This window comes from Coregonus clupeaformis, unplaced genomic scaffold, assembly GCF_020615455.1.
Source record: "Coregonus clupeaformis isolate EN_2021a unplaced genomic scaffold, ASM2061545v1 scaf0591, whole genome shotgun sequence".
Lineage (NCBI taxonomy): Eukaryota > Metazoa > Chordata > Actinopteri > Salmoniformes > Salmonidae > Coregonus > Coregonus clupeaformis.
In genome coordinates, this window is record NW_025534046.1 from 137,501 (window position 1) to 157,500 (window position 20,000).

General features: G+C 49.5%; 1 protein-coding gene across 1 annotated transcript in view; it reads right to left on the reverse strand.

The window, feature by feature from the left end:
* LOC121560310 (voltage-dependent T-type calcium channel subunit alpha-1H-like) overlaps positions 1-20,000 on the reverse strand; it is a 208,075-nt gene that overhangs the window by 58,801 nt on the left and 129,274 nt on the right. The window contains 1 exon segment of the mRNA XM_045216064.1: positions 9,930-9,998. Within this exon segment, the coding sequence (XP_045071999.1) occupies positions 9,930-9,998 (69 nt within the window).

A 20,000-nucleotide genomic window follows, 5' to 3' on the forward strand; every position in this document is an offset into this window, starting at 1 on the left:
TAACTAAATGTGTTACGTTACTACTAGTTTACTCCAATTAGGGGTGGGGTTGTGGGGTTGGAAAGTAATAAAGGAAAATACATTTAAAAAAAGGATATGTACAGTTGAAGTCGGAAGTTTACATACACCTTAGCCAAATACATTTAAACAATTCCTGACATTTAATCCTAGTACAAATTCCCTGTCTTAGGTCAGTTAGGATCCCCACTTTATTTTAAGAATGTGAAATGTCAGAATAATAGTAGAGAGAATTATTTATTTCAGCTTTTATTTCTTTCATCACATTCCCAGTGGATGAGAAGTTTACATACACTCAATTAGTATTTGGTAGCATTGCCTTTAAATTGTTTAACTTGGGTCAAACGTTTCGGGTAGCCTTCCACAAGCTTCCCACAATAAGCTGGGTGAGTTTTGGCCCATTCCTCCTGACAGAGCTGGTGTAACTGAGTCAGGTTTGTAGGCCTCCATGCTCGCACACGCTTTTTCAGTTCTGCCCACAAATGTTCTATAGGATTGAGGTCAGGGCTTTGTGATGGCCACTCCATTACCTTGACTTTGTTGTCCTTAAGCCATTTTGCCACAACTTTGGAAGTATGCTTGGGGTCATTGTACATTTGGAAGACCCATTTGCGACCAAGCTTTAACTTCCTGACTGATGTCTTGAGATGTTGCTTCAATATATCTAATTGACATAATTTGAGTCAATTGGAGGTGTACCTGTGGATGTATTTCAAGGCCTTACTTCAAACTCAGTGCCTCTTTGCTTGACATCATGGGAAAATCAAAATAAAATCAAAATCAATCAGCCAAGACCTCAGCAAAAAAATTGTAGACCTCCACAAGTCTGGTTCATCCTTGGGAGCAATTTCCAAACGCCTGAAGGTACCACGTTCATCTGTACAAACAATAGTATGCAAGTATAAACACCATGGGACCATGCAGCCGTCATACCGCTCAGGAAGGAGACGCGTTCTGTCTCCTAGAGATGAACATACTTTGGTGCAAATCAATCCCAGAACAACAGCAAAGGACCTTGTGAAGATGCTGGAGGAAACAGGTACAAAAGTATATCTATATCCACAGTACCACGTTCTTGTGATCATTTTGACCCCACGGGATGAGATCTTGCGTGGAGCCCCAGATCGAGGGAGATTATCAGTGGTCTTGTATGTCTTCCATTTCCTAATAATTGCTCCCACAGTTGATTTCTTCAAACCAAGCTGCTTACCTATTGCAGATTCAGTCTTCCCAGCCTGGTGAAGGTCTACAATTGTGTTTCTGGTGTCCTTTGACAGCTCTTTGGTCTTGGCCATAGTGGAGTTTGCAGTGTGACTGTTTGGGGTTGTGGACAGGTGTCTTTTATACTGATAACAAGTTCAAACAGGTGCCATTAATACAGGTAACGAGTGGAGGACGGAGGAGCCTCTTAAAGAAGAAGTTACATGTCTGTGAGAGCCAGAAATCTTGCTTGTTTGTAGGTGACCAAATACTTATTTTCCACCATAATTTGCAAATTAATTAATTAAAAATCCTACAATGTGATTTTCTGGATTTTTTTTTTCAATTTGTCTGTCAAAGTAATGAAAATTACAGGCCTCTCATCTTTTTAAGTGGGAGAACTTGCACAATTGGTGGCTGGCTAAATACATTTTTCCCCCACTGTATTTCCCTCATTAAAATGCAAATCAATTTATAACATTTTTCTGGATTGTTTTGTTGTTATTCTGTCTCTCACTGTTGAAATAGACCTACCATTAAAATTATAGACTGATCATGTCTTTGTCAGTGGGCAAACGTACAAAATCAGCAGGGGATCAAATACTTTTTTCCCCTCACTGTATTTATATGTATATGTATTTATATGTACACTACCGGTCAAAAGTTTTAGAACACCTACTCATTCAAGGGTTTTTCTTTATTTTTACTATTTCCTACAATAGTGAAGACATCAAAACTATGAAATAACACATATGGAATCATGTAGTAACCAAAAAAGTGTTAAACAAATCAAAATGTATTTTATATTTGAGATTTTTCAAATAGCCACCCTTTGCCTTGATGACAGCTTTGCACACTCTTGGTATTTCTCTCAACCAGCTTCACCTGGAATGCTTTTCCAACAGTCTTGAAGGAGTTCCCACATATGCTGAGCACTTGTTGGCTGCTTTTCCTTCACTCTGCGGTCCGACTCTGTCACGAGTTACAAAGCCAGAACCCAGAAGCAGACCAGGACAAGGTAAGTTGAAACGAAGGTGAGTGTTTATTTACAAATTCAAGAGTGATGCTGAATAATCCAGGGAACAGAGCGGGCGGTGTTGATTAGTTGTTGGGGGTGCAGTGGTTGATCCAATCATGGCTCGGCAGCCGCCGACCACCAGGCAGAGGTTGGATGAAGGTTCCGGACGAGTGACTGCAGTTGGAACAAAACGGAGGTAAGTAAACAACAAACCAACAAGGTGCAAAACAACAAAACTAACGCTTTTAGCTCTAAGACTGATACTCTGGTAAACCTACTGTTCATGGCTAACGATCCGGCAGGGAATGGATGTTAGGCCAGAGCCTAAGAAGGGTGATGATCAGGACCAGGTGTGCAGATTGCTGATGGGATGCAGGTGCGGAAATCAAGAGAGCTCCCCGGAGCGTTCCAGAACCCTCGGGAAACTGGAGATCCCGAGCAGAAAAACTAGTCCACAGACAGGACCCGACTCAGACTGCCGGGATCGTTACAGTACCCCCCCTCCGGACGCCACCGGGCGGACTCCCCGGAGCGCCAGGATGGAGGCGGTAGAAGTCACGGATGAGGTCAGCATCTAGGATCTGTCGCCGCGGAATCCAACTCCTCTCTTCAGGACCATACCCCTCCCAGTCCACGAGATACTGGAAACCCCGGCCCCGCCGTCTGGAATCCATGATGCGTCGCACCGTGTAGGCAGGACCACCTCCGATCATCCGAGGAGGAGGAGGAGGAGGCGGAGGAGGCAACAGAGGACTGAGGAAAACAGGCTTGAGGCAGGAGACATGAAAAGTGGGATGGACTCTGAGCGTCCTCGGGAGTTTGAGTCGAACTGCCACCGGATTGATCACCTTCTCCACCACAAACGGACCAATGAACTTCGGTAACAACTTCCTAGACTCAGTCCGTAAAGGAAGATCCCGTGTGGCCAACCAGACCCTATCTCCGATGGTGTAGGTGGGAGCGGGGATCCGGCGACGATTCGCCTGGAGCTGATACCGGTCCGAAACTCTAAGGAGTGCCTTTCTGGCCCGATGCCAGGTCCGGTGGCAACGACGAATATGGGCCTGAACAGAAGGCACAGAGAGCTCCTTCTCCTGAGAAGGGAACAAGGGAGGTTGGTAGCCATACAGGCACTGGAAGGAGACATCCCGTGGCAGATGTAGGGAGAGTATTGTGGGCATACTCAACCCAAGGCAACTGAGAGACCCAGGAGGTGGGGTTGGAAGAGGCCAGGCAGCGTAGCGTGGATTCCATCTTCTGGTTGGCTCTCTCCGCCTGACCATTAGATTGGGGGTGAAAACCAGATGTGAGACTGACTGTAGCTCCAATGGCCAAACAGAAGGACTTCCAGACAGCAGAGGTAAACTGAGGGCCACGGTCGGAAACGATATCACTGGGCAACCCGTGGACCCTGAAAACCTCCCTAACCAGGATCTCGGACGTCTCGAGGCAGAGGGAAGCTTGGCAATTGGCACAAAGTGGGCGAACTTGCTGAATCTGTCCACGATAGTCAGAACGACCGTGTTCCCCTCAGAAGCGGGCAACCCAGTGACAAAGTCCAGGGCCAGATGCGACCATGGTCGCGGGGAATAGGAAGGGGGTGAAGTAGTCCAGAGCTGGGCCGATTGGTACCCTTATTCTGCGCACACACTGGACAGGCAGCAACATAACCCCGAGTATCCTCGGCCATGGCAGGCCACCAAAAACGTCTGCGAAGAAACGCCATCGTCCGAGCCACGCCAGGGTGACAAGCCATCTTGCTGGCGTGGGACCATTTGAGGACCGCAGGACGAACCGACTCAGGCACAAACAACCGACCGGGTGGACCGTTACCGGGACCAAGCTGCGTCCGAAGAGCCGCCATCACCTCCTCCTCAATCTTCCACCTAACAGCTCCCACGACGCAGTTCCGGGGGAGAATTGTCTCGGTCTTGGACCCACTCTCCTCCGTCTTGGAGAACATCCGAGACAAGGCGTCCGCCTTGCCGTTCTTAGATCCAGGTCGGAACGTCAGGGAAAAATTGAATCGTCCGAAAAACAACGACCACCTGGCCTGACGGGAGTTGAGACGTCTAGCCGATTGCACGTAAGCAAGATTCTTGTGGTCAGTCCAGACAATAAACGGTTGCTCCGCCCCCTCCAACCAGTGGCGCCACTCCTCCAAGGCAAGTTTCACCGCGAGAAGCTCCCGGTTACCCACATCGTAATTCCTCTCCGCAGGCGAAAGGCGGCGAGTAGTAGGCGCAGGGATGGAGTTTACTGTCCGTGGAGCATCGCTGCGACAGGATGGCGCCAACTCCCACATCAGACGCGTCCACTTCAACGGCGAACTGACGGGCCGTGTCCGGTTGAGAGAGAATCGGTGCGTTGGTGAATCGCCTCTTCAAATCCAGAAACGCTCGATCCGCCTCCGGATTCCACTTGAAGCTCCTGATACTGGAAGTCAAGGCAGTTAACGGAGCGGCCACACGGCTGTAATCCCGGATGAATCTGCGGTAGAAATTCGCAAACCCCAAAAATCTCTGGAGCTGCAATCTCGTACCGGGCTGGGCCCATTCCAGAACCGCTCTAACCTTCTCCTGGTCCATCCTAATCTCTCCCCTGGAGATGATGTACCCGAGAAAGGATGTCGTGTGGGCGTGAAACTCGCACTTCTCGGCCTTCACGAACAGGCGATTCTCCAACAATCGCTGCAGAACCTGCCGGACATGCTGGACGTGGTCGGAAGGTTCCTTCGAGAAGATCAGAATGTCATCCAGGTAAACAAACACAAAGAGACCGATCATATCTCTCAGGACGTCGTTCACCATACTCTGGAATACCGCTGGAGCATTGGTCAGTCCAAACGGCATCACCTGATACTCGAAGTGACCCATCGGTGTATTGAAACCCGTCAACCACTCGTCTCCCTCTCTGATCCGGACCATGTGATACGCATTGCGTAGGTCTAACTTGGTGAACACCGTAGCACCCTGTAAGAGTCGAAGGCAGAACTCATCAAGGGCAGGGGATACTTGTTCTTGACCGTGATGTCATTCAACCCCCGATAATCAATACACGGTCGAAGAGAGCCATCCTTCTTACCCACAAAGAAGAATCCTGCCCCCAGGGGTGATGACGAGGGACGAACGAGACCAGCAGCTAGGGACTCCTTGATGTAGGTCTCCAAAGCCTCACGTTCAGGGGCGGGAGATACTGTATAACCTTCCCTTGGGGTAGACAGCTCCAGGGAACAGGTTGATGGCACAATCATATGGTCGGTGGGGAGGGGAGTGACAGAGCCTTCTGCTTACTGAACACTTCCCCCAAATCGTGATATGTCTCGGGAACCAGGGACAAATCTGGGGGTTTAGCCTCAATCACCTGACTGGGAACCGAATGGGGACAGGCAGTCTTGAGACAGTTAGCATGACAATCAAGGCTCCAACTCGTTACCTTGCCCGTCACCCAATCGAACGTGGGATTGTGTTCCTTCAGCCAGGGGTATCCAAGGACCAGAGGAACATGGGAAGACGGCAGAATGAAGAATGAAATCATCTCGAATGATTCCCCGACAACAGCATCTTAACCGGTTCAGTCCTCATCGTGATACGTGCCAGACTACTGCCGTTCAGAGTGGTCGCTTCAATGGCTTCCGGCAATTGCTCCTTGGAAAGCCCCAGCTGTTCCACCAACTCGGCATCAAGAAAGCTTCCATCGGCACCTGAATCGATAAAAGCGTTAATCGCTAAGCTCTGATTCCTGTTCACAAGGGTAGCCGGGAAACGGGGTCTGACAGAGGTACTGAGAGGTTGAAACTGGCTCGCTAAAAGTCCTCCCAACTTTAGCGAGCCGGGCAGTTTGACGACCGCCGGGAATAAGTGGAGATGTAATGTCCCGAGCTACCACAGTAGAGGCAGCAGTTGGTCTTACATCTATGTTGACGCTCCTCCTTGGTTAACCCGTGCCGCCCCACTTGCATGGGTTCAGAATCGGGAGAGAGGACCTCTCCACTAATCCTTTGTGGTGGAGAATGATCGACGTGTTCTGGTCCACCACCCGACCCGACTGGGAACTGAGAAGCTGATCGATTGGACGGACCCCATTGCTTCTCCCTCCTTCGCTCGCGGACTCGATTATCCACCCGAATAGACAAGGCTACCAAGCTGTCCAGGTCACTAGGCTCCGGATAGGAGATCAACTCATCCTTGAGCTGCTCCGACAGACCCTGGTAAAAGGCCGCTTGCAGAGACTCCTCATTCCACCCACTCTCCACAGCCAACGTCTTGAACTCGATCACGAAGTCGGCCACGCTGCGAGTTCCTTGGTGAAGCGAAAACAGGCGCCTAGCTGCGTCCCTCCCTCGGACGGAATGGTCGAAGAGCTTCCTCATCTCGGCCGTGAACCCCTGGTATGAAGCCATGCAGGGGTCTTGTCGTTCCCCAAACGGCTGAAGCCCACTCCAGCGCTCGACCACGCAGCAACTCAATCACAAAGGCTATCCTAGCCTTGTCTGTGGCATAAGAGTAGGGCTGTAGATCGAACACTAACCCACACTGCATAAGGAAAGAACGGCATCTTCCCAGCTCCCCCTCATATTTATCCGGCGTCGGAACCTTGGGCTCACGGAAGGACACAGCTCCAGACGCGGCAGGCGAGATGGGTGAAACCGGTAGTGGATCCTCCACCGGAAACTTGCGCTGGTTCTGGACCTCCGTCAGACCGGTAGAAAGGTTCCGAACTGACAACGCTATCTCCTGTAGTGCCGTGCTATGTTGTCCCAACATCTTCTCCTGATGGGAAATGGCATGGCGAACAGAGTCCAGGTCCGCTGGGTTCATTAATGGCCGGATCGTTCTGTCACGAGTTACAAAGCCAGAACCCAGAAGCAGACCAGGACAAGGTAAGTTGAAACGAAGGTGAGTGTTTATTTACAAATTCAAGAGTGATGCTGAATAATCCAGGGAACAGAGCGGGCGGTGTTGATTAGTTGTTGGGGGTGCAGTGGTTGATCCAATCATGGCTCGGCAGCCGCCGACCACCAGGCAGAGGTTGGATGAAGGTTCCGGACGAGTGACTGCAGTTGGAACAAAACGGAGGTAAGTAAACAACAAACCAACAAGGTGCAAAACAACAAAACTAACGCTTTTAGCTCTAAGACTGATACTCTGGTAAACCTACTGTTCATGGCTAACGATCCGGCAGGGAATGGATGTTAGGCCAGAGCCTAAGAAGGGTGATGATCAGGACCAGGTGTGCAGATTGCTGATGGGATGCAGGTGCGGAAATCAAGAGAGCTCCCCGGAGCGTTCCAGAACCCTCGGGAAACTGGAGATCCCGAGCAGAAAAACTAGTCCACAGACAGGACCCGACTCAGACTGCCGGGATCGTTACAGACTCATCCCAAACCATCTCAATTTGGTTGAGGTCGGGGGATTGTGGAGGCCAGGTCATCTGATGCAGCACTCCATCACTCTCCTTCTTGGTAAAATAGCCCTTACACAGCCTGTAGGTGTGTTGGGCCATTGTCCTGTTGAAAAACAAATGATAGTCCCACTAAGCCCAAACCAGACGGGATGGCGTATCGCTGCAGAATGCTGTGGTAGCCATGCTGGTTAAGTGTGCCTTGAATTCTAAATAAATCACAGACAGTGTCACCAGCAAAGCACCCCCCACACCATAACACCTCCTCATCCATGTTTTACGGTGAGAAATACACGTGCAGAGATCATCCGTTCACCCACACCGCGTCTCACAAAGACACGGCGGTTGGAACCAAAAATCTCCAATTTGGACTCCAGACCAAAGGACACATTTCCACTGGTCTAATGTCCATTGCTCATGTTTCTTGGCTCAAGCAAGTCTCTTCCTCTTATTGGTGTCCTTTGGTAGTGGTTTCTTTGCAGCAATTCGACCATGAAGGCCTGATTCACACAGTCTCCTCTGAACAGTTGATGTTGAGATGTGTCTGTTACTTGAACTCTGTGAAGAATTTATTTGGGCTGCAATTTCTGAGGCTGGTAACTCTAATGAACTTATCCTCTGCAGCAGAGATAACTCTGGGTCTTCCATTCCTGTGGCGGTCCTCATGAGATCCAGTTTCATCATAGCGCTTGATGGTTTTTGCGACTGCACTGGAAGAAACTTTCACATTTCTTGAAATGTTCCGTATTGACTGATATTCATGTCTTAAAGTAATGATGGACTGTCGTTTCTCTTTGCTTATTTGAGCTGTTCTTGCCATAATATGGACTTGGTCTTTTACCAAATAGGGCTATCTTCTGTATACCCCACCTACCTTGTCACAACACAACTGATTGGCTCAAACGCATTAAGAAGGAAAGAAATTCCACAAATTAACTTTTAACAAGGCACACCTGTTAACTGAAATGCATTCCAGGTGCCCACCTCATGAAGCTGGTTGAGATAATGCCAAGAGTGTGCAAAGCTGTCATCAAGGCAAAGGGTGGCTATTTGAAGAATCTCAAATATAACAAATATTTTGATTTGTTTAACACTTTTTTGGTTACTACATGATTCCATATGTGTTATTTCATAGTTTTGATGTCTTCACTATTATTCTACAATATAGAAAATAGTAAAAACAAAGAAAAAACCCTTGAATGGGTAGGTGTGTCCAAACTACGTTCTAAAACGTTTGACCAGTAGTGTGTATATATATATATATATATATATATATATATATTTGCGAGATAGAAAAACGTATGGGGGATTGGAAGTGATGCAGACAATTACATTGATGGAAGTTACAATCTATCTGCAATTTTAAAGCTGATCTACCCCATAAAAAAAAATGTTTACTTTACCTTAACTAAATGTTTTTATTTTACCTCAACTAAATGTTTTACTTTACCTTAACCAATGTTTTACGTTACCTTCACTAAATGTTTTTACGTTACCTTAACTAAATGTTTTTAAGTTACCTTAACTAAATGTTTTTACGTTACCTTAACTAAATGTTTTTACGTTACCTTAACTAAATGTGTTACGTTACCTAAATGTTTTTACGTTACCTTAACTAAATGTTTTTACGTTACCTTAACTCAATGTGTTAAGTTACATTAACTAAATGTGTTACAGTTACATTAACTAAATGTGTTATGTTACATTAACTAAATGTGTTACGTTACCTTAACTTAACTAAATGTGTTACGTTACCTTAACTAAAAGTTTTTACATTACCTTAACTCAATGTGTTACGTTACCTTAACTAAATGTGTTAAGTTACATTAACTAAATGTGTTACGTTACATTAACTAAATGTGTTACGTTACCTTAACTAAATGTGTTACGTTACCTTAACTAAATGTGTTACGTTACATTAACTGAATGTGTTACGTTACCTTAACTAAATGTTTTTACGTTACCTTAACTAAATGTTTTTACGTTACCTTAACTAAATGTGTTACAGTTACCTTAACTAAATGTGTTATGTTACATTAACTGAATGTGTTACGTTACCTTAACTAAATGTTTTTACGTTACCTTAACTAAATATGTTACATTACCTTAACTAAATGTGTTACGTTACATTAACTGAATGTGTTACATTACCTTAACTAAATGTGTTACGTTACCTTAACTAAATGTTTTTACGTTACCGTAACTAAATGTGTTACGTTACCTTAACTAAATGTGTTACGTTACCTTAACTAAATGTGTTACGTTACCTTAGCTAAATGTGTTACATTACCTTAACGGTCATTTCTGCTATGAAGATCACAGTGAAGATGTGGTTGGACACACTGAGGAACACTCTCTCCTGAAAACACAACACACACACACACACACACACACACACACACACACACACACACACACACACACACACACACACACACACACACACACACAGGGTTAGTCTACCTAGCTTCCTGTCAAAACACTATTTTGAAGAACAAAGAGAAGGGAATGTATGTCTGGTCTCTCCAGAGTGATGGTGTGTATCAGTACTGTGGGGGCTGGTCTCTCCAGAGTGATGGTGTGTATCAGTACTGTGGGGGCTGTATGTCAGGTCTCTCCAGAGTGATGGTGTGTATCAGTACTGTGGGGGCAGGTCTCTCCAGAGTGATGGTGTGTATCAGTACTGTGGGGGCTGGTCTCTCCAGAGTGATGGTGTGTATCAGTACTGTGGGGGCTGTATGTCTGGTCTCTCCAGAGTGATGGTGTGTATCAGTACTGTGGGGGCTGTATGTCTGGTCTCTCCAGAGTGATGGTGTGTATCAGTACTGTGGGGCTGTATGTCTGGTCTCTCCAGAGTGATGGTGTGTATCAGTACTGTGGGGGCAGGTCTCTCCAGAGTGATGGTGTGTATCAGTACTGTGGGGGCTGGTCTCTCCAGAGTGATGGTGTGTATCAGTACTGTGGGGGCTGTATGTCAGGTCTCTCCAGAGTGATGGTGTGTATCAGTACTGTGGGGGCTGGTCTCTCCAGAGTGATGGTGTGTATCAGTACTGTTGGGGCTGTATGTCAGGTCTCTCCAGAGTGATGGTGTGTATCAGTACTGTGGGGGCTGTATGTCTGGTCTCTCCAGAGTGATGGTGTGTATCAGTACTGATGGGGGCTGTATGTCAGGTCTCTCCAGAGTGATGGTGTGTATCAGTACTGTGGGGGCTGTATGTCTGGTCTCTCCAGAGTGATGGTGTGTATCAGTACTGTGGGGGCTGGTCTCTCCAGAGTGATGGTGTGTATCAGTACTGTGGGGGCTGTATGTCTGGTCTCTCCAGAGTGATGGTGTGTATCAGTACTGTGGGGGCTGTATGTCTGGTCTCTCCAGAGTGATGGTGTGTATCAGTACTGTGGGGGCTGTATGTCAGGTCTCTCCAGAGTGATGGTGTGTATCAGTACTGTGGGGGCTGGTCTCTCCAGAGTGATGGTGTGTATCAGTACTGTGGGGCTGTATGTCTGGTCTCTCCAGAGTGATGGTGTGTATCAGTACTGTGGGGGCTGTATGTCAGGTCTCTCCAGAGTGATGGTGTGTATCAGTACTGTGGGGGCTGGTCCCTCCAGAGTGATGGTGTGTATCAGTACTGTGGGGGCTGTATGTCTGGTCTCTCCAGAGTGATGGTGTGTATCAGTACTGTGGGGCTGTATGTCTGGTCTCTCCAGAGTGATGGTGTGTATCAGTACTGTGGGGGCTGTATGTCAGGTCTCTCCAGAGTGATGGTGTGTATCAGTACTGTGGGGGCTGTATGTCAGGTCTCTCCAGAGTGATGGTGTGTATCAGTACTGTGGGGGCTGTATGTCTGGTCTATCCAGAGTAATGGTGTGTGTCAGTACTGTGGGGGCTGTATGTCAGGTCTCTCCAGAGTGATGGTGTGTATCAGTACTGTGGGGGCTGGTCTCTCCAGAGTGATGGTGTGTATCAGTACTGTGGGGGCTGTATGTCAGGTCTCTCCAGAGTGATGGTGTGTATCAGTACTGTGGGGGCTGGTCTCTCCAGAGTGATGGTGTGTATCAGTACTGTGGGGGCTGTATGTCAGGTCTCTCCAGAGTGATGGTGTGTATCAGTACTGTGGGGGCTGGTCTCTCCAGAGTGATGGTGTGTATCAGTACTGTGGGGGCTGTATGTCAGGTCTCTCCAGAGTGATGGTGTGTATCAGTACTGTGGGGGCTGTATGTCTGGTCTCTCCAGAGTGATGGTGTGTATCAGTACTGTGGGGGCTGTATGTCTGGTCTCTCCAGAGTGATGGTGTGTATCAGTACTGTGGGGGCTGTATGTCTGGTCTCTCCAGAGTGATGGTGTGTATCAGTACTGTGGGGGCTGTATGTCTGGTCTCTCCAGAGTGATGGTGTGTATCAGTACTGTGGGGGGCTGTATGTCTGGTCTCTCCAGAGTGATGGTGTGTATCAGTACTGTGGGGCTGTATGTCTGGTCTCTCCAGAGTGATGGTGTGTATCAGTACTGTGGGGGCTGTATGTCTGGTCTCTCCAGAGTGATGTGTGTATCAGTACTGTGGGGGCTGGTCTCTCCAGAGTGATGGTGTGTATCAGTACTGTGGGGGCTGTATGTCAGGTCTCTCCAGAGTGATGGTGTGTATCAGTACTGTGGGGGCTGTATGTCAGGTCTCTCCAGAGTGATGGTGTGTATCAGTACTGTGGGGGCTGGTCTCTCCAGAGTGATGGTGTGTATCAGTACTGTGGGGGCTGTATGTCAGGTCTCTCCAGAGTGATGGTGTGTATCAGTACTGTGGGGGCTGTATGTCTGGTCTCTCCAGAGTGATGGTGTGTATCAGTACTGTGGGGGCTGGTCTCTCCAGAGTGATGGTGTGTATCAGTACTGTGGGGGCTGTTGTCTGGTCTCTCCAGAGTGATGGTGTGTATCAGTACTGTGGGGGGCTGTATGTCTGGTCTCTCCAGAGTGATGGTGTGTATCAGTACTGTGGGGGCTGTATGTCTGGTCTCTCCAGAGTGATGGTGTGTATCAGTACTGTGGGGGCTGTATGTATGGTCTCTCCAGAGTGATGGTGTGTATCAGTACTGTGGGGGCTGTATGTCTGGTCTCTCCAGAGTGATGGTGTGTATCAGTACTGTGGGGGCTGTATGTCAGGTCTCTCCAGAGTGATGGTGTGTATCAGTACTGTGGGGGCTGTATGTCAGGTCTCTCCAGAGTGATGGTGTGTATCAGTACTGTGGGGGCTGGTCTCTCCAGAGTGATGGTGTGTATCAGTACTGTGGGGGCTGGTCTCTCCAGAGTGATGGTGTGTATCAGTACTGTGGGGGCTGTATGTCAGGTCTCTCCAGAGTGATGGTGTGTATCAGTACTGTGGGGGCTGTATGTCAGGTCTCTCCAGAGTGATGGTGTGTATCAGTACTGTGGGGGCTGTATGTCTGGTCTCTCCAGAGTGATGGTGTGTATCAGTACTGTGGGGGCTGTATGTCAGGTCTCTCCAGAGTGATGGTGTGTATCAGTACTGTGGGGGCTGTATGTCTGGTCTCTCCAGAGTGATTGTGTGTATCAGTACTGTGGGGGGCTGTATGTCTGGTCTCTCCAGAGTGATGGTGTGTATCAGTACTGTGGGGGCTGTATGTCTGGTCTCTCCAGAGTGATGGTGTGTATCAGTACTGTGGGGGCTGTATGTCTGGTCTCTCCAGAGTGATGGTGTGTATCAGTACTGTGGGGGCTGTATGTCAGGTCTCTCCAGAGTGATGGTGTGTATCAGTACTGTGGGGGCTGGTCTCTCCAGAGTGATGGTGTGTATCAGTACTGTGGGGGCTGTATGTCTGGTCTCTCCAGAGTGATGGTGTGTATCAGTACTGTGGGGGCTGGTCTCTCCAGAGTGATGGTGTGTATCAGTACTGTGGGGGGCTGTATGTCTGGTCTCTCCAGAGTGATGGTGTGTATCAGTACTGTGGGGGCTGTATGTCAGGTCTCTCCAGAGTGATGGTGTGTATCAGTACTGTGGGGGCTGTATGTCTGGTCTCTCCAGAGTGATGGTGTGTATCAGTACTGTGGGGGCTGTATGTCAGGTCTCTCCAGAGTGATGGTGTGTATCAGTACTGTGGGGGCTGTATGTCTGGTCTCTCCAGAGTGATGGTGTGTATCAGTACTGTGGGGGGCTGTATGTCTGGTCTCTCCAGAGTGATGGTGTGTATCAGTACTGTGGGGGCTGTATGTCTGGTCTCTCCAGAGTGATGGTGTGTATCAGTACTGTGGGGGCTGTATGTCAGGTCTCTCCAGAGTGATGGTGTGTATCAGTACTGTGGGGGCTGTATGTCTGGTCTCTCCAGAGTGATGGTGTGTATCAGTACTGTGGGGGCTGTATGTCTGGTCTCTCCAGAGTGATGGTGTGTATCAGTACTGTGGGGGCTGTATGTCAGGTCTCTCCAGAGTGATGGTGTGTATCAGTACTGTGGGGGCTGGTCTCTCCAGAGTGATGGTGTGTATCAGTACTGTGGGGGCTGTTCTCTCCAGAGTGATGGTGTGTATCAGTACTGTGGGGGCTGTATGTCTGGTCTCTCCAGAGTGATGGTGTGTATCAGTACTGTGGGGGCTGTATGTCAGGTCTCTCCAGAGTGATGGTGTGTATCAGTACTGTGGGGGCTGTATGTCTGGTCTCTCCAGAGTGATGGTGTGTATCAGTACTGTGGGGGCTGTATGTCTGGTCTCTCCAGAGTGATGGTGTGTATCAGTACTGTGGGGGCTGTATGTCTGGTCTCTCCAGAGTGATGGTGTGTATCAGTACTGTGGGGGCTGTATGTCTGGTCTCTCCAGAGTGATGGTGTGTATCAGTACTGTGGGGGCTGTATGTCTGGTCTCTCCAGAGTGATGGTGTGTATCAGTACTGTGGGGGCTGTATGTCTGGTCTCTCCAGAGTGATGGTGTGTATCAGTACTGTGGGGGCTGTATGTCAGGTCTCTCCAGAGTGATGGTGTGTATCAGTACTGTGGGGGCTGGTCTCTCCAGAGTGATGGTGTGTATCAGTACTGTGGGGGCTGGTCGGTCTCCAGAGTGATGGTGTGTATCAGTACTGTGGGGGCTGTATGTCTGGTCTCTCCAGAGTGATGGTGTGTATCAGTACTGTGGGGGCTGGTCTCTCCAGAGTGATGGTGTGTATCAGTACTGTGGGGGCTGTATGTCTGGTCTCTCCAGAGTGATGGTGTGTATCAGTACTGTGGGGGCTGTATGTCTGGTCTCTCCAGAGTGATGGTGTGTATCAGTACTGTGGGGGCTGTATGTCTGGTCTCTCCAGAGTGATGGTGTGTATCAGTACTGTGGGGGGCTGTATGTCTGGTCTCTCCAGAGTGATGGTGTGTATCAGTACTGTGGGGGCTGTATGTCTGGTCTCTCCAGAGTGATGGTGTGTATCAGTACTGTGGGGGCTGTATGTCAGGTCTCTCCAGAGTGATGGTGTGTATCAGTACTGTGGGGGCTGTATGTCAGGTCTCTCCAGAGTGATGGTGTGTATCAGTACTGTGGGGGCTGGTCTCTCCAGAGTGATGGTGTGTATCAGTACTGTGGGGGGTCTGGTCTCTCCAGAGTGATGGTGTGTATCAGTACTGTGGGGCTGTATGTCAGGTCTCTCCAGAGTGATGGTGTGTATCAGTACTGTGGGGGCTGTATGTCAGGTCTCTCCAGAGTGATGGTGTGTATCAGTACTGTGGGGGCTGTATGTCTGGTCTCTCCAGAGTGATGGTGTGTATCAGTACTGTGGGGGGCTGTATGTCAGGTCTCTCCAGAGTGATGGTGTGTATCAGTACTGTGGGGGCTGTATGTCTGGTCTCTCCAGAGTGATGGTGTGTATCAGTACTGTGGGGGCTGTATGTCTGGTCTCTCCAGAGTGATGGTGTGTATCAGTACTGTGGGGGCTGTATGTCTGGTCTCTCCAGAGTGATGGTGTGTATCAGTACTGTGGGGGCTGTATGTCTGGTCTCTCCAGAGTGATGGTGTGTATCAGTACTGTGGGGGCTGTATGGCAGGTCTCTCCAGAGTGATGGTGTGTATCAGTACTGTGGGGGCTGGTCTCTCCAGAGTGATGGTGTGTATCAGTACTGTGGGGGCTGTATGTCTGGTCTCTCCAGAGTGATGGTGTGTATCAGAACTGTGGGGGCTGGTCTCTCCAGAGTGATGGTGTGTATCAGTACTGTGGGGGCTGTATGTCTGGTCTCTCCAGAGTGATGGTGTGTATCAGTACTGTGGGGGGCTGTATGTCAGGTCTCTCCAGAGTGATGGTGTGTATCAGTACTGTGGGGGGCTGTGTCTGGTCTCTCCAGAGTGATGGTGTGTATCAGTACTGTGGGGGCTGTATGTCAGGTCTCTCCAGAGTGATGGTGTGTATCAGTACTGTGGGGGCTGTATGTCTGGTCTCTCCAGAGTGATTGTGTGTATCAGTACTGTGGGGGCTGTATGTCTGGTCTCTCCAGAGTGATGGTGTGTATCAGTACTGTGGGGGCTGTATGTCTGGTCTCTCCAGAGTGATGGTGTGTATCAGTACTGTGGGGGGCTGTATGTCAGGTCTCTCCAGAGTGATGGTGTGTATCAGTACTGTGGGGGCTGTATGTCTGGTCTCTCCAGAGTGATGGTGTGTATCAGTACTGTGGGGGGCTGTATGTCTGGTCTCTCCAGAGTGATGGTGTGTATCAGTACTGTGGGGGCTGTATGGCAGGTCTCTCCAGAGTGATGGTGTGTATCAGTACTGTGGGGGGCTGGTCTCTCCAGAGTGATGGTGTGTATCAGTACTGTGGGGGCTGTTCTCTCCAGAGTGATGGTGTGTATCAGTACTGTGGGGGCTGTATGTCTGGTCTCTCCAGAGTGATGGTGTGTATCAGTACTGTGGGGGCTGTATGTCAGGTCTCTCCAGAGTGATGGTGTGTATCAGTACTGTGGGGGCTGTATGTCTGGTCTCTCCAGAGTGATGGTGTGTATCAGTACTGTGGGGGCTGTATGTCAGGTCTCTCCAGAGTGATGGTGTGTATCAGTACTGTGGGGGCTGTATGTCTGGTCTCTCCAGAGTGATGGTGTGTATCAGTACTGTGGGGGCTGTATGTCTGGTCTCTCCAGAGTGATGGTGTGTATCAGTACTGTGGGGGGCTGTATGTCTGGTCTCTCCAGAGTGATGGTGTGTATCAGTACTGTGGGGGCTGTATGTCTGGTCTCTCCAGAGTGATGGTGTGTATCAGTACTGTGGGGGCTGTATGGCAGGTCTCTCCAGAGTGATGGTGTGTATCAGTACTGTGGGGGCTGGTCTCTCCAGAGTGATGGTGTGTATCAGTACTGTGGGGGCTGGTCTCTCCAGAGTGATGGTGTGTATCAGTACTGTGGGGGCTGTATGTCTGGTCTCTCCAGAGTGATGGTGTGTATCAGTACTGTGGGGGCTGGTCTCTCCAGAGTGATGGTGTGTATCAGTACTGTGGGGGCTGTATGTCAGGTCTCTCCAGAGTGATGGTGTGTATCAGTACTGTGGGGCTGTATGTCTGGTCTCTTCAGAGTGATGGTGTGTATCAGTACTGTTGGGGCTGTATGTCTGGTCTCTCCAGAGTGATGGTGTGTATCAGTACTGTGGGGGCTGTATGTCAGGTCTCTCCAGAGTGATGGTGTGTATCAGTACTGTGGGGGCTGTATGTCAGGTCTCTCCAGAGTGATGGTGTGTATCAGTACTGTGGGGGCTGTATGTCTGGTCTCTCCAGAGTGATGGTGTGTATCAGTACTGTGGGGGCTGTATGTCAGGTCTCTCCAGAGTGATGGTGTGTATCAGTACTGTGGGGGCTGTATGTCTGGTCTCTCCAGAGTGATGGTGTGTATCAGTACTGTGGGGGCTGTATGTCTGGTCTCTCCAGAGTGATGGTGTGTATCAGTACTGTGGGGGCTGTATGTCTGGTCTCTCCAGAGTGATGGTGTGTATCAGTACTGTGGGGGCTGTATGTCTGGTCTCTCCAGAGTGATGGTGTGTATCAGTACTGTGGGGGCTGTATGGCAGGTCTCTCCAGAGTGATGGTGTGTATCAGTACTGTGGGGGCTGGTCTCTCCAGAGTGATGGTGTGTATCAGTACTGTGGGGGCTGTATGTCTGGTCTCTCCAGAGTGATGGTGTGTATCAGAACTGTGGGGGCTGGTCTCTCCAGAGTGATGGTGTGTATCAGTACTGTGGGGGCTGTATGTCTGGTCTCTCCAGAGTGATGGTGTGTATCAGTACTGTGGGGGCTGTATGTCAGGTCTCTCCAGAGTGATGGTGTGTATCAGTACTGTGGGGGGCTGTATGTCTGGTCTCTCCAGAGTGATGGTGTGTATCAGTACTGTGGGGGCTGTATGTCAGGTCTCTCCAGAGTGATGGTGTGTATCAGTACTGTGGGGGCTGTATGTCTGGTCTCTCCAGAGTGATGGTGTGTATCAGTACTGTGGGGGCTGTATGTCTGGTCTCTCCAGAGTGATGGTGTGTATCAGTACTGTGGGGGGCTGTATGTCTGGTCTCTCCAGAGTGATGGTGTGTATCAGTACTGTGGGGGCTGTATGTCAGGTCTCTCCAGAGTGATGGTGTGTATCAGTACTGTGGGGGCTGTATGTCTGGTCTCTCCAGAGTGATGGTGTGTATCAGTACTGTGGGGGCTGTATGTCTGGTCTCTCCAGAGTGATGGTGTGTATCAGTACTGTGGGGGCTGTATGGCAGGTCTCTCCAGAGTGATGGTGTGTATCAGTACTGTGGGGGCTGGTCTCTCCAGAGTGATGGTGTGTATCAGTACTGTGGGGGCTGTGTCTCTCCAGAGTGATGGTGTGTATCAGTACTGTGGGGGCTGTATGTCTGGTCTCTCCAGAGTGATGGTGTGTATCAGTACTGTGGGGGGCTGTATGTCAGGTCTCTCCAGAGTGATGGTGTGTATCAGTACTGTGGGGGCTGTATGTCTGGTCTCTCCAGAGTGATGGTGTGTATCAGTACTGTGGGGGCTGTATGTCAGGTCTCTCCAGAGTGATGGTGTGTATCAGTACTGTGGGGGCTGTATGTCTGGTCTCTCCAGAGTGATTGTGTGTATCAGTACTGTGGGGGCTGTATGTCTGGTCTCTCCAGAGTGATGGTGTGTATCAGTACTGTGGGGGCTGTATGTCTGGTCTCTCCAGAGTGATGGTGTGTATCAGTACTGTGGGGGCTGTATGTCTGGTCTCTCCAGAGTGATGGTGTGTATCAGTACTGTGGGGGCTGTATGGCAGGTCTCTCCAGAGTGATGGTGTGTATCAGTACTGTGGGGGCTGGTCTCTCCAGAGTGATGGTGTGTATCAGTACTGTGGGGGCTGGTCTCTCCAGAGTGATGGTGTGTATCAGTACTGTGGGGGCTGTATGTCTGGTCTCTCCAGAGTGATGGTGTGTATCAGTACTGTGGGGGCTGGTCTCTCCAGAGTGATGGTGTGTATCAGTACTGTGGGGGCTGTATGTCAGGTCTCTCCAGAGTGATGGTGTGTATCAGTACTGTGGGGGCTGTATGTCTGGTCTCTTCAGAGTGATGGTGTGTATCAGTACTGTGGGGGCTGTATGTCTGGTCTCTCCAGAGTGATGGTGTGTATCAGTACTGTGGGGGCTGTATGTCAGGTCTCTCCAGAGTGATGGTGTGTATCAGTACTGTGGGGGCTGTATGTCTGGTCTCTCCAGAGTGATGGTGTGTATCAGTACTGTGGGGGCTGGTCTCTCCAGAGTGATGGTGTGTATCAGTACTGTGGGGGCTGTATGTCTGGTCTCTCCAGAGTGATGGTGTGTATCAGTACTGTGGGGGCTGGTCTCTCCAGAGTGATGGTGTGTATCAGTACTGTGGGGGCTGGTCTCTCCAGAGTGATGGTGTGTATCAGTACTGTGGGGGCTGGTCTCTCCAGAGTGATGGTGTGTATCAGTACTGTGGGGGCTGTATGTCTGGTCTCTCCAGAGTGATGGTGTGTATCAGTACTGTGGGGGCTGTATGTCAGGTCTCTCCAGAGTGATGGTGTGTATCAGTACTGTGGGGGCTGTATGTCAGGTCTCTCCAGAGTGATGGTGTGTATCAGTACTGTGGGGGCTGTATGTCAGGTCTCTCCAGAGTGATGGTGTGTATCAGTACTGTGGGGCTGTATGTCTGGTCTCTCCAGAGTGATGGTGTGTATCAGTACTGTGGGGGCTGGTCTCTCCAGAGTGATGGTGTGTATCAGTACTGTGGGGGCTGGTCTCTCCAGAGTGATGGTGTGTATCAGTACTGTGGGGGCTGTATGTCAGGTCTCTCCAGAGTGATGGTGTGTATCAGTACTGTGGGGGCTGTATGTCTGGTCTCTCCAGAGTGATGGTGTGTATCAGTACTGTGGGGGCTGTATGTCT